Raw genomic sequence first — 12701 nt, forward strand, 5'->3', positions numbered from 1 at the left:
GCCTCAGTTTCCTGTTCTTAGCTGAGAGGAGTGGTACCCGGTGTGGTCTTCTGCTGCTGTAGCCCATCTGCCTCAAAGTTCGACGCACTGTGCGTTCAGAGATGCTCTTCTGCCTACCTTGGTTGTAACGGGTGGCAATTTGAGTCACTGTTGCCTTTCTATCAGCTCGAACCAGTCTGCCCATTCTCCTCTGACCTCTGGCATCAACAAGGCATTTCCGGCCACAGAACTGCCGCTCACTGGATTTTTTTTATTTTTCGGACCATTCTCTGTAAACCCTAGAGATGGTTGTGCGTGAAAATCCCAGTAGATCAGCAGTTTCTGAAATACTCAGACCAGCCCTTCTGGCACCAACAATCATGCCACGTTCAAAGGCACTCAAATCACCTTTCTTCCCCATACTGATGCTCGGTTTGAACTGCAGGAGATTGTCTTGACCATGTCTACATGCCTAAATGCACTGAGTTGCCGCCATGTGATTGGCTGATTAGAAATTAAGTCTTAACACACAGTTGGACAGGTGTACCTAATAAAGTGGCCAGTGAGTGTATATTTTTTTTTTAATGATTATTTATTTATTGTAACAATGCTACTCACTGGAATCGTTTCTCTTTAAAAGTCCGGCTGGTTTATTTCATGCCTCACAAGCCGCATCACAGTAAAACTTAAATCCAGCCCTTGTCAAGCACAAAGTGAAATATAAAGTAAAGTCCATGCTCTAGTGGAGGTTTGCCTGCTTGAGATAGAGTCCAGCTTCTTTATCTTTTAGCAAAGGCACACAAGCCTGGAGGTCTGCAAACAGCTACACACACAGACGTGTGAGACAAGTCTCATTTTACAATGAGAACCAATCCCAGGGGTAGAGATATGGTGAGACTCTGTCCCACACAACTCTTCACCTGCTTACAATCAACTTGTCATGACCAATTACGTTAACCTCTCTTAAGGGCCTGTCACACTAAGCGATATCGCTAGCAATATCGCTATAACGTCACTGGTTTTTGTGACGCTAAGTGTGACAGTACCTTTAGTACTATGTTTGCTAGAGCATTATTCCAGGTTTATGTAACAGAGGACAGCCACCTCTGTGATACATAGAGTGGGGAGAATAAGTATTTTCTACCTCCGATTTTGCATGTTTTTCCACCAACAAGGAATGCAGAGGCCTGTAATTTTTAACATAGGTACATTTAACTGTGAGAGATAAAATCTAAAGCTAAAAAACGTAAGCATTTGATCACCTACCAACCAGCAAGAATTCTGGCTCACACAAACCTGTTAGTTTTTGTTTAAGAAGCCCTCCTTACTCTGCACTCATTACCTGTATTAATTGCACCTGTTTGAACTCGTTACCTGTATAAAAGACACCTGTCCACACAATCAATCACAATCAATCACACTGAAACCTCTCCGCCATGGCCAAGACCAGAGAGCTATCTGGCACCAGGGACAAAATTGTACACCTGCACAAGGCTGGGATGGGCTACAGGATAATAGGCAAGCAACTTGGTGATAAGGCAACAACTGTTGACACAGTTATTAGAAAATGGAAGAAACACAAGATCACTATCAATCTTCTTCTGTTTGGGGCTCCATGCAAGATCTCACCTTGTGGGGTAAGGACGATTCTGAGAAAGGTCAGGAATCAGCCCAGAACTACACGTGAGGACCTGGTCAATGACCTGAAGAAAGCTGGGTCCTCAGTCACAAACATTACTGTTAGTAACACACTCCACCATATAATGGGTTAAAATTCTACACACAAGGTCCCCCTGCTCACACCAGCACATGAATCAACTCAAAACTACATGTTAGAACCTAGTCAATGACCTGAAGAGAGCTGTTACCATAGTCTCAAACATTACCATTAGTAACACACTGTTCTGTCATGGATTAAAATCCTGCAGGGCACGCACGGTCCTCCTGCTTATGCCAGCACATGTTTAGGGCCTTTTGAAGTTCGCCAATAACTATCTGGATCTTCCCGAGGAGGTCATGTGTTAGATAAGACCAAAATAAAACTTTTTGGTATCAACTTCACTCGCTGTGTTTGGAGGAAAAAGGATGATTACAACCCCAAGAACACCATCCCAACTGTGAAGCATGGTGGGGAAAACATCATACTTTGAGGGTGTTTTTCTGCAATGGGGACAGGACGACTGCACAAAGAGAGTATGGGGTCAAGTATCAAAGATTTTGGTCAACATCCACCTTCCCTCAGTAAGAGTATTGAAGATGGGTTGTGGCTGGGTCTTCCAGGATGACAATGGCCCGAAACACACATCCAGGGCAATTAAAAAGCAATGTCTAGCCCTGAACCCAATAGGAAATCTTTGAAGGGAGCTGAAACTCAATGTTGCCCAGGGACAGCCCCAAAACCTGAAAGTTCTGGAGAATATCTGTATGAAGGCGTGGACCACAATCCCTGCTGTAATGTGTGCAAACCTGGTCAAGAAATACAGGAAACGTCTGACCTCTGTAACTGCAAACAAAGATTCTGTACCAAATAATAAGTTCTGTTTTTCTATTGTATTAAATAACTATTTCATGCAATTTAATGTAAATTTATTATATAAAAACCATACAATGTGATTTTTTGGATTTTTTTTAAGATTCTGCCTCTCACAGTTGAAGTGTACCTGCGATAAAAATTACAGACGTCTATATTCTTTGTAGGTGGGAAAACTTGCAAAATTGGCAGAGTATCCAATACTTATTTTCCCCCACTGTATCTCTCATCCACTATGTGTCAGGCGCCACTTACAATATATATATATATATATATATGTACAGTATACACACACATACACACACACGTTTGGTTTATATTTAAAAATAAAGCGCTAATATTTTGATAATATAATTATTTAGCCATGTTTAGAATCAAATTCTTTTTTAATTAGGTAATGTTTGTTACTTTGTTATTATAAGATGTAATTGTAATGTCTTGTTTCTGACTTGTATTGTTGCTGAACTTTATTAAAAAAAATGTAATGTGAAAAATTGAATGAGCACTGCTGTCTGTATATTGGGCCCACACTCCATCTCTGTATTACATATTGTATTTTTCTCTTCACAGGGCCAGAGGGCTGTAACCTATTTATCTATCATTTGCCCCAGGAGTTTGGGGATAACGAGTTGACACAAATGTTCCTGCCATTTGGTAACATAATTTCATCCAAAGTATTCATGGATCGAGCAACCAATCAGAGCAAGTGTTTTGGTGAGTCCTAATTGAGTACTTTCTCTTGTGCAGTCTGATTCTTCGCATCCAGCTCTGTTGATGCAAAAATCTATCTTTTCACTTCAGGATTTGTCAGTTTTGATAATCCATCCAGTGCTCAGACAGCTATCCAGGCCATGAATGGTTTTCAGATAGGGATGAAACGGCTGAAAGTTCAACTAAAGAGGCCTAAAGACACTACTCAACCATACTGACGATCCCTAGACACAAAAGACCAATCTCGGTCAAACAGGTACGAACTCATTACTGAAATCTCAAGTAGATATTATTATTTCATAAAAACTATGTGTGATACATTTCTTTTTATGGCAGATTCGCAATGGACCTTTGACACCCTCAGTCCTTCCTTAAAGGATTATGGGAAAAGAAGACTTTTTACCACTAAACACTATGTCCCACCCCTGAGCCTCATGACCTTTGTCCCTCACCCACACTCAAGGACCAAAAGGTGGCTTTGGGGAGGAGCAGGAAGAACCAAGCTACCTAAACACAAGGTTGTGTCTTGTGAGTGTTCTATGTCTGTCTACTCAACGCCTAGGAGAGACCATCCATAAAGGAACAAACTTGTACCTGATGACCTCCCTCAAATGACCAAATATGTGTGGGGTTACAGGACGATACTCGCGCCAGAAACCCTTGGGATGACAAACCCCCCTCCATAAGAGTGGCTACAGATTTGCAGTGCAAAGGACTATCTGTTTACTTATTTATATGAACATATTTATTTAGTGGGGAGGCCCAGCGCAACCTACTTACATCCCTTCCACTGCCAGTGGGCCGACGTGGGATGGAGTTAGACATTGTTATATTTTGCTTTATAGATTTTTTTTTTCCACGGAGGACAGGGTGTTCTGGGTGGGCAGGAGTGGAGTTCAGCAGAGGTCAAAACTCATGTTTACAAAACGCCCCACTTACAGGGCATACCCATTTTTCTGCTACTCATGCACCTGGCCCCCCAGAAAAGGGCTTGACTTTTGCATCTGCTCCAAAACCCTACTCTGTGTCTTTCAGGATTGAGAAAGAATTAACCTCTCAGTGTTGCTGCGTGAGGATAATATGCAGGGTGAACCAGTATCTGCTAACCATGCCTCATTTTCACAACAGATTTTTGGACTCTCCTATCAATAAGGGGGGTAAATGGTTAACAACAGTGATTGGATAATTAGTGTAATGGGGAATCTTCCTACACATAGAAAAATATTCTGAAGTGCTTAATAATGCCAAGTGTGACACGGCTGCTTTCCTATTTAGAGAAAACATCCTTCACTTAAATTAGCAAATGATTCAGTTGTTATAGGGCTGTGACATAGTACTGAGTTGATATTGTGTATGGGAGTATTTTTCATAAAATAACAAATTGAAGGGAGCCTGTCAGCCCAAACTTACAGTATAAACTAAATGCATACCCTTGTAGGGGATATAGCCCCCTCTTTCCTCCTAATCACACCTTTGGACTACATTCATACATCTGTCTCAGGTTTCACATCCCTGAGACATGTTTTTCCTTTGTGTGGCATCTAGTTTGCCTTCATTTTTACTTTTTCGTCTGTTTTTAAAAACTAAAGCAAGTAGATTGTCTAAACTTTCATTGTTTCACTGATCCATGATCCATTGTTAATAACCAATGAATAACAGTTGAAATTAGTATAGAAATCTAAAGTACAAAGTATGTCTTCCACGTTTCATCCGCTTTGCACTGATCACCTTAATAGCCAAGTCTGATCTGCAAAGTGGATAAAAATGGGGCATGCTCTGAGTCTTACGGACTGGACACAGATTTATTTTTAAATGTCCAGTGTGAGTATAGATCAGGGAAATTCTATGGGTCCCCTTGTGTTGTCTGAGAAAAACAAGAGATGGCACATGGATGTGTCAGACTTATGTGTAAATGTAGCCTTAGTATTCTAATTGCTCATATTGTTCTGCAGAAACTAAACTGTAATCAAAAATGCTTATTAGGGTGCTCAGTGGCCAAGCGGCTCCTTGCTCTTTGCTCAGTGCTACTTTTGAATGCCCTGCCTCTCTCACTGGTGAGATCTGCTTCCTCCAGGCAAGCCTGTGCTGCCAATCACTAGTGGGGGAAGCAGAGGCATGTAAAACCAGTACGTGGAATGATGCACTCTCCCTCTTGGCCACTGAGCGCCCAATTAGCATATTTGATTACAGTTTTGTTTCTGCAGAGCAGAGATTGTAATTGGAACACTTAGGCTGAATTCACACGTGGCGTTTTTTTCGCGTTTCCGCTGTGGTTTTAACCGCGCGATTTTGCCGCGAAAACGCGAAAACTAAGCATCCCATGCATTCCTATGGGATTCCGCAATGCTGTCAGGCTAATGCTGCGGTTTTTACCGCGGCGGAATCGATTTGCGGTAAAAAACGTGGCATGCTCATTAATTTTGCGGAATCGCGGCGATCCCGCACCCATAGGAATGCATTGTTCTGCTTACTTTCCGCATGTGGCTGTGCACACCATGCGAAAAGTAAGCAGAACATTTGCGGATGGTACCCACGGTCCAGAGGAGAGGAGACTGTCCTCCGGGCTTTGGGTACCATATCCCTGTAAAAAATAGAATTTAAAATAAAAAATGGTGTTATTCTTACCTTCCGACGTCCCGCGCAGCCTTCCCGCCTCTCTCCACGCTCTCGTTCCCAGTAATCCTTTGCGAAAATGCCCGCGATGGCGTCCGTTATCGCGGGATCGCGAAGTCTCGCGGTCATTCGCGCGACGTCATCGCAAATGACCACGAGACGTCGCGATCCCGCGAGAACGACGTCATCGCGGGCATTTTCGCAAAGGATTACTGGGAACGGGAGCGTGGAGAGAGGCGGGAAGGCTGCGCGGGACGCCGGAAGGTAAGAATAACACCATTTTTTATATTTTTTTATTATTTTTTACATTTTATCTTTTACTACTGATGCTGCATAGGCGGCCTCAGTAGTAAAAAGTTGGTCACACTTGTCAAACACTATGTTTGACGAGTGTGACCAACCTGTCAATCAGTTCTCCAAGCGATGCTACAGATCGCTCGGAAAACGCTAGCATTTTGCAAGCTAATTACGCTTGCAAAATGCTAGTTTTTCCACGGGAAAATCGCAGGAATTTAAAATGCGATTTTCCCGCGGAATGGAATTCCGGAACTCTTGCGGTAATTTCCGCGAGAGTTCCGCTACGTGTGAACTTAGCCTTAAGTCACCCATACATAGACTAATATCAGCTGAACCTGTGGATATCGGCAGTTCCATCCAACTGTCTAATGTGTAATTGTGACCCCAAACAGCTGATTGTTGGGGGAGTAAAGGATCCGACATGTCCAATTTTGTAGTGACGTTCTCTTTTTTACTCTCTGAGATAAGACATATCTGGCAGCCGCTCTCATAGAGAACATTGGAGCGCTCCTGTGTATGGGAGAGATGGCCACTCAGCTAACAACCATCTCATGCCTATGGCAATCTTGTAAGGCAATAAAGTTGTGTAAAAAAAATGTTTGCCTCCTTCCTTATTTCCTATTCTTTTGCATATTTGTCATACTTAAATGTTTCAGATCACCAAACAAATTTAAATATTAGACAAAGATAACCAAAGTAAACATAAAATGTAGTTTTTAAATGAAGGTCTTTATTATTAAGGGAAAACAAATCCAAACCTAAAGGGCCCTGTGAGAAAAAGAGATTGCCTCATCCCCCTTAAAACATAAATTAACTGTGGTTAATCACATCTTTGGGAAGCAGAGTTCAAATTCCCTAGCCACACCCAGGCCTGATTACTGCCACACCAATTCTCAATCAAGAAATCACTTAAATAGGACCTGCCTGACAAAGTGAAGTAGACTAAAAGATTCCTCAAAAGCTAGACATCATGCCGCGATCCAAACAAATTCTGGAACAAATGAGAAACAAAGTAATTAAGATCTATCAATCTGGAAAAGGTTATAAAGCCATTTCTAAAGCTTTGGGACTCGGGCAAACCACAGTGAGAGCAATTATCCACAAATGGTGAAAACATGGAACAGTGGTGAACCTTCCCAGGAGTGGCCGGCCGACGAATATTATCCCACGAGCGCAGTGAAGAGACCCCAAAACAACATCCAAAGAACTGCAGGCCTCACTTGCCTCAGTTGAGGTCTGTGTTCATGACTCGATTATAAGAAAAAGATCGGGCAAAAATGGCCTGCATGGCAGAGTTCCAAAACGAAAACCACTGCTTAGCAATAAGAACATAAAGGCTCATCACAGTTTTGCCAGAAAACATCTTCATGATCCCCAGGAGAATATTCTCTGGACTGACTAGACAGTATGTAACTTTTTGGAAGGTGTAAGTAACACAGCATTCCAGAAAAGGAACATCGTACCAACAGTAAAATATAGTGATGGTAGTGTGATGGTCCAGGGCTGTTTTGCTGCTTCAGGACTTGGATGACTTGCTGTGGTAAATGAAACCATGAATTCTGTTGTCTACCAAAAAATCCTGAAGGTGAATATCTGACCATTTGCTTGTGACCTCAAGTTGAAGTGCTCTTGAGTTATTCAGCAGGACAATGATCCAAAACACACCAACTAGTCCACCTCTGAATGGCTTAAGAAAAACACAATTAAACCTTTGGAGTGGCCTAGTCAAAGTCCTAACCTTAATCTGATTGAGATGCTGTGACATGACCTTTAAAAGGCGGTTCATGCTCAGAAACCCTCCAATTTGACTGAATTATAACAATTCTGCAAAGATGAGTGGGCCAAAATTCCTCCAGAGCGTTGTAAAAGACTCATTGTCAAGTATCGCAAATGCTTGATTGCAGTTGTTGCTGTGGCCCAACCAGTTATTAAGTTTAGGCGCAATCACTTTTTCACACAGGGCCCTGTAGGTTTGGATTTCCTTTTCCCTTAATAATAAAGACCTTCATTTAAAAACTGCATTTTGGGCTTGCTTGTGTTATCTTTGTCTAATATTTAAATTTGTTTGGTGATCTGAAGCATTTAAGTGTGACAAACATGCAAAAGAATAGGAAATCAGGAACAGGGCAAATTCTTTTTTACACAACTGTATACCTGTTATAAAAAAATCACATCTTTAAGCCCATGTCCTTTGTTTGTACTGTAAGTTTTGGGCTGACAAAATTTCTTTTAAAGTCCATTTTCTAAATATGCAAAAGCACATTAGATATACTTTATTGCAATGACATAAATTCCTTTTGCAAATTTGTGTACTAAGATTTTATTGGTGCAGATCTTTGCACTGGATTTCCTATTGAAGCACACCGTTTTAGCTGCACGCATACTAGACATGTGATTTGTGGGCTAAACTAATCTTTAGCTTATCATCTCATCAGCCACTAGTGAAGCCATGAAGCCCCTTCTCCTAATAAATTGATAGGCTGATATTTCCAGTATCAGTTCATTTGACCGAGTTAAATTCTGACATAAACCCACCGTAGGCAGCAGTTTAGACCTGGTTTGTACATAGCAATTCTTGATATTGTCTGACCACAAATGATCAGTTATAGAGATAATCATTATGCGTTAATGGGCAAGATGATTAAACCCGTTGCTTCTGAAATGATCTGCCCTCATGACAGGTTTTCAAAAGGAAGGTTCAACTTTTCCAAAATATTTTTCTAAAACTCCACTGAGCCATGTTAGAAGATTGTTCTTTGAAGCCAGAGCCCTGGAACCACCACTAATTGCTAGAACACAGGGCCTGTGGCACTCATCCGAGCCCTGTTATTTCCTACATAAAGAAAAAAATCCCATAAAATGGGAAACCCCACCTAATCCCTGGGTCGGAAAATGAAGAGACCTGGCCCTAGGATTGTCCCATGATGTTGAATTCCCAGTGGCAAAGTCAGGGGGCACACATTGTCTAATCTTAGTAGAATGAGTATAAAAGCCCTGGAAAGCGCATTATAAATAATTGCAGTGTAATTTGCTCTAAAAACTGAATATGTAAACCTAGCTGTTAGTTTGTCAGTTTGGAAGTGATGTTGATTCCCCCATCCCCTATAGTCCTAGAGGCGAGGTAACAGCCAGCTCCAAGAACAAGGGGTCGTTGCATCTGTGGTCACTTGTAAATACCATTTTTATACTTCAAACATTCCTTATCTCAGATGTGTAAAGACGAGGCCCTAGTTAAGCACAAAGAATGGAGGGGCTTCTCAGCTTTCTTACCTCTCTCCATCCTCCAGCATATAATTAGGACTAATTAACAGATATCATTATTTCTAAATGGATAGCAGCCTCCCAAAGTACAAAGTATAGGATTCTTCATGGATCTCCAGAACATCAGTCTGTAGGCTGAACGCAGCTTCCGCTTACCCACATTTGCTTGTGCAGGGTCTCTGAAAGGCACTATATGTATATAGAAACAAAGAGTATATTTGTGCTGCAGAGAAAACAGATTACTACTTGTAAACCTTACTATGTTGAGTTGGGCCACAATCATATTTTGACTCGAAGAAGCATTACAAGGCCCCCCTCACTGTGAAAAGTGAAACCCTTTAGGTGCCAGAAGTGTACAGTAATATTGCGACTCATCAATTAGAGCGACTTTTGACAAAGAAAGGTTTAATACTTTATGCCAGAGTCCACCCTGAATGCTGTACGGTGGAGAACTATGGCTTCAGCCTGCCTTTACTTACAATGACAAAGTATGTAGTGGACTTTTCACAAGAAAGGTAAAGCACAGTGTAACTTTGTTATCAATAGATGAACTGAATCATAATTGGTGGGAAGGGGTTAATGCAGCTGATTATTTAGCAGTGACATCTCTTATCATATATCCAAGACTTGGTTACCTTCTACAGTAAAGAAAGTTTTCAAGATGGCCGCCAACGTGAGCAGGGAATCTTCAGGGCTGTCAAAGTTTATTAAATATATCCTGTTATTTTCAGTGCTAAGTTGACATCAGAAGAGAAAGCCACTCATGAAACTGTGCCTCACATGGACGAGAGCTTTCTCTGCATCCTCTTCTTGCCTCGTCCAGGCTGCACATCCCTTGGGTGTGTCTAAGATGTCTGTGGCCGAAATATCCAGGTGTTTCAGAAAAGCTGCCGTTTACGAAAGAATTAAAAGCTAATTCTTAAGGCTCTGCTTCTGTTTGCCTTTTCATAAAAAGAGATATTTGTGACTGATTCTCCAATGTTAAAATCATGATCGGTGCGTGTGTGCGCGCGCGCGCGTGTGTGCGTCTGCATGGGTGGAAGAGTCCACGGCTGCATATTTCTGTATTCCAATTTGTGCATAGAAATGTGTTCATTGTACAGTATGGTAAGTTAGTTATTTTCAAGTAGAACCACAAAAAGAGGACTCAAAAAATTATTCAAAAAACACCAGAAAAAAGGCAGAGATGCTTACCTGCCCAGGCCTCCAAATGGGCGTCATTAATGCGTTGTAAGACAGATGCTCTGCAATACCTGTATGTGAACAGCGCCGCATACAGATTATTTTTTGTGCACTAATATACCAAACAGTCACCCCTTCCATGGATTGGTAGGTTGAGAGTGGTTTTTCATCGGTATTGTTGCACCTGTGTTGCCGCCATCTTTAGTTGTGTCCACTGCACCCTGATAGAGCATTTGTTTGGAGGCATGGGCAGGTAAGCATCTCTGCCTTTTTTCTGGTGTTTTTTATTTACAATATAGAGTCAGTATTAAACAGAATGGTCTGAAAAGATCAATGTAAGACCTCTTTCACACATCAGTTTTTTGCCATCAGTCACATTCCGTCGCATTTTGAAAAAAACGGATCCAGCGACTGATGCCAGTGGATCCGTTTTTTCTCTTAGAATTGTATTAGCGACGGATTGTGACGGATGTCCGCACGTTTCATCCGTCGTCTGACGGATCCGCTGGAAAATCTTTATCCGTCAGCCAGAGACGACGGACAAAGGAACTATTTTGTGTACGTCGAAAAGTCGGACAGCGACGGATCCAGCGCCGTCCGCCGTTGGCTATAATGGAAGACTATGGGCGCAGGATCCGTCGCTGTCCGACAAATGATGGAATCCGGCGACGGATTACGTTTTTAGGGATATGAGCACAAATTTTCCATTCTGGCACATATAAACATTTCTCACATCAGTTTTTTACAATCAGTCGCAATCCGTCAAAGTTTTAAAAAAAACGGATCCTGCGCAGATTGTAGAAAACTGATGCGACAGATCAGTTTTTTTGATGGATCGCAGTTGTAGCTTGTGGTAAACTTTGTCCCTTGTGCTTTGAGAGAGATTTTTTTATGTTTCAGAATGGAAAACTGCACATACCCTTAAAAACGGAATCCGTCGCAGGATTCTATCTTTTGACGGACAGCGACGGATCCTGCGCCCATAGGCGTTCATTATATCCAACGACAGAAGGCGCTGGATCTGTCACTGTCCGACTTTTCGACATAAACAAAAAACGTTACTTTGTCCGTCGTCTCCGGACGACGGACAAAGAATTTCCGACGGATCCGTCGAACGACGGATGAAACGTGCGGCCATCCGTCGCAATCCGTCACTAATACAAGTGTATGAGAAAAAAACGACGGATTGTGACTTATGCCAAAAAACGGATGTGTGAAAGAGGCCTTAGTGCACAATCACACAAAGCATTTTTTTGATGCAAAAAATAAGCTGTTTTTTACAGTATCGACAAAAACTATTTTAGATTTTAGAAATCTCGTGCACACATGTTTTTTTTTTTATTCCAGACTGAATTTGAGGACTGCAATGTTTTTGAAAGCTGCAAAATGTCAATTCGCTCAGGGTTTTTGCAGCATTTTTCACCCATAGAAAGAAATGAGAAAGTGCAGGAAAAGCAGCAAACAGGTTTTGTTGCATTTTTGGAGAAGAAAACTAACTTTATTATACATTTTTCTCTGTACTGTTCTGTGTACTGCACAGTGTACTTTGGACAAAATGCACATGTAATAAAAAATAGCAGCAAAACCAGGAGAGGAGCTGCTCTCTGCTCTTCTTTTTACATTATGCTCTGACAGTGCGCTCTCTTGCTGACTCCTTACCTCTGATCAGAGCCAGCGAGTGAACGTACTGCCACTGTGCATATTGTACAGTGACAAGAATCTACTGAGCAAACATTGGAATTGACAACTGACACATGCTCAGAAGATCAGGGACTAGCACAGCTTCCGAAATGGACATCACCACTTCGTTTTAGGGAGGGGAAAGAGGCTGCAGCAGTGTCTCATCAGAAAATGTACTCTGTAAGGTATGTAAATTTTTTTGTGATATTCCTGCATCTCATCGTTTGTCACGCTCGGGACAAGTAAGTCCAGTGGATGACACAACATACACAAACAGGATGGAAAAAGGGAGAGGAATGCCCTAACAGTAGGGAGTGAGGGATGCGGTACCTACTAACAACAACCTGTGCCTATCCCTAAGCTCCCCTAATGCCCAATACAGGTCCTTCCCCCTGACGCCGACATGTGTCTTGTCCCTAGCTGTCACCACACTATACCCTGGCTATTG

General features: G+C 41.9%; 1 protein-coding gene across 2 annotated transcripts in view; it reads left to right on the forward strand.

Annotated features, from left to right (window-relative positions):
* CELF5 (CUGBP Elav-like family member 5) overlaps window positions 1-5877 on the forward strand; it is a 195236-nt gene extending 189359 nt beyond the window's left edge. For both annotated transcript variants that reach the window (XM_073547588.1, XM_073547598.1), the window contains exons 11-13: window positions 3080-3223; window positions 3311-3476; window positions 3557-5877. In XM_073547588.1, coding sequence (XP_073403689.1) covers window positions 3080-3223; window positions 3311-3438 — 272 coding nt within the window. In that variant the 3' untranslated portion in view covers window positions 3439-3476; window positions 3557-5877. The remainder of the gene's footprint in view (window positions 1-3079; window positions 3224-3310; window positions 3477-3556) is intronic.
* Window positions 5878-12701: the final 6824 nt, after the last annotated feature.

The sequence above is a fragment of the Dendrobates tinctorius genome, unplaced genomic scaffold (assembly GCF_039654945.1).
Source record: "Dendrobates tinctorius isolate UK_male_01 unplaced genomic scaffold, ASM3965494v1 ptg000011l, whole genome shotgun sequence".
Taxonomy (NCBI): Eukaryota; Metazoa; Chordata; class Amphibia; order Anura; family Dendrobatidae; genus Dendrobates; species Dendrobates tinctorius.